At 37.8% G+C, this 1,369-nt stretch overlaps 1 protein-coding gene across 1 annotated transcript; it reads right to left on the bottom strand.

Moving 5' to 3' along the window:
* Window positions 1–233: 233 nt before the first annotated feature.
* Window positions 234–1,363, bottom strand: LOC107578256 (mitochondrial chaperone BCS1-like). Its single transcript, XM_016264227.1, has 3 exons — window positions 1,314–1,363; window positions 1,013–1,130; window positions 234–616 (listed from the first exon to the last, which is right to left on the bottom strand). Exons 2-3 carry the CDS (start codon window positions 1,108–1,110, stop codon window positions 364–366), a joined length of 351 nt encoding a protein of 116 aa, XP_016119713.1. The 5' UTR covers window positions 1,111–1,130; window positions 1,314–1,363; the 3' UTR covers window positions 234–363.
* Between the last annotated feature and the right edge of the window lie 6 nt (window positions 1,364–1,369).

Below are 1,369 nucleotides of genomic sequence, written 5' to 3'. Positions count from 1 at the left end.
AGTACAATTTTTTTCTTTCAATCACCTAAGAAGGTTAGAACGTATATAATATTGATGTTATGAACAAACAAAAAAAAGTTTCGCTCTAAGCAAATATTATGTCTCACTTACACAATTACTGTAAATGAAACGCATGACTGTAAACAATGGGAAAGACAATTAGTGCATGATAAACAGTGCATCGGTTGTTGCAATAACAATAGAAAAAATTCACAAATTTTTCACAAGTTGGATTTTATTACTTCAGTGTGTAGCAAGCCTTTATCCAGGTGTACATTTCAAAGAATGATTCATTCATTCTGTAAATCACTCGCCTGTTGCTCAGTCTGCATCTTACAAAAGTCTGTAATGCCTGTATAGTCTTCACTCCTTCATCTCTGCAATGTTTTTGATGGAGCCAGCCGGGTCTGTCTTATAGAGCATGAAGTGTCCTTGCACCTGAGCGGCGCTGAGTTCTGGGTGTTCTGCCAGCGCTTGCTCGGCAAACCGCTCAGCCTCAACTACAGACTCCTGAGGGTAAAACCTCCGGAACATCTGAGTCAGCTGCCAGTGAGAGCAGTAGCCCACATACTGCTTCAGATCCACACGGCCAGGTCGGACAAGAGCTGGATCAAGTCTTCAGCACACAGAGGAGAAAAAAAGAGAAAGGGAAGAAAAGAAAACAATACCATGTTATAACACAGGAAAACACAGGCGTTCATGACTATTGGGTACTTCATTCATTATTACTGGATTAAAAAACTGCAAAAAGAGATATTTTAAGATAAACTAGAGCATTATCTATTGATGACTGAATTAGATTTTTTTTAAACATATAAAATAAATTTTACATATTAAACATATTATATTAATTTTATATATTAAATATATTGTGTATATATAAAATTCAATTATCTGCTAAAATCTGCTTATCACTACCTTGAACTGTAAAACAGTTTATTACCACTAATCTTCCTTGTGTTAAAAACAAAAAAGTTATGCACAATGAACAAGTTGCAGTATTGAGCTTTACCTCTCAATGAAATTAGTTGTCATAAACACAATTCGGGCCTCTGAAGATGCCACTCCGTCCAGAGCATTCAGAAGTCCACTGAAAGTGAGCCTTCCCATGCCTTGATAGGCCAGCGGATCTGTGGGAACACATGGCAAGGAAGATTAAATGAAATAAACAAGAGCAGAAATATTCCATGGTGCTGTTAATGCCATGGCTAGAGACCAATCTATTATTAGAATTAATCACACGTGATTGTAGTTACATTATATTACAAACAGACAGTGAGAATTCAGAAGCACAAACAGCCTGTGAGACATACTCTCTGTGGGAAGCAGCTCCCGGCTGACGAAGGCTGCATCCACGTCCTCTAGCAGG

This window comes from Sinocyclocheilus grahami, unplaced genomic scaffold (genome assembly GCF_001515645.1).
Source record: "Sinocyclocheilus grahami isolate Dianchi unplaced genomic scaffold, SAMN03320097.WGS_v1.1 scaffold9462.1, whole genome shotgun sequence".
Classification (NCBI taxonomy): Eukaryota; Metazoa; Chordata; class Actinopteri; order Cypriniformes; family Cyprinidae; genus Sinocyclocheilus; species Sinocyclocheilus grahami.
The sequence above is the reverse complement of the archived record's forward strand: the minus strand, read 5'-3'. Positions and strand labels throughout refer to the sequence as shown.

Excerpts from the sequence above, each read along its gene's own strand:
- LOC107578256 (XM_016264227.1), bottom strand. The coding sequence starts at position 1,110 with ATGGGAAGGCTCACTTTCAGTGGACTTCTGAATGCTCTGGACGGAGTG. Across the intron at positions 617-1,012 it reads ACAACTAATTTCATTGAGAG|ACTTGATCCAGCTCTTGTCC; the intron begins GTAAAGCTCAAT and ends TGTGTGCTGAAG.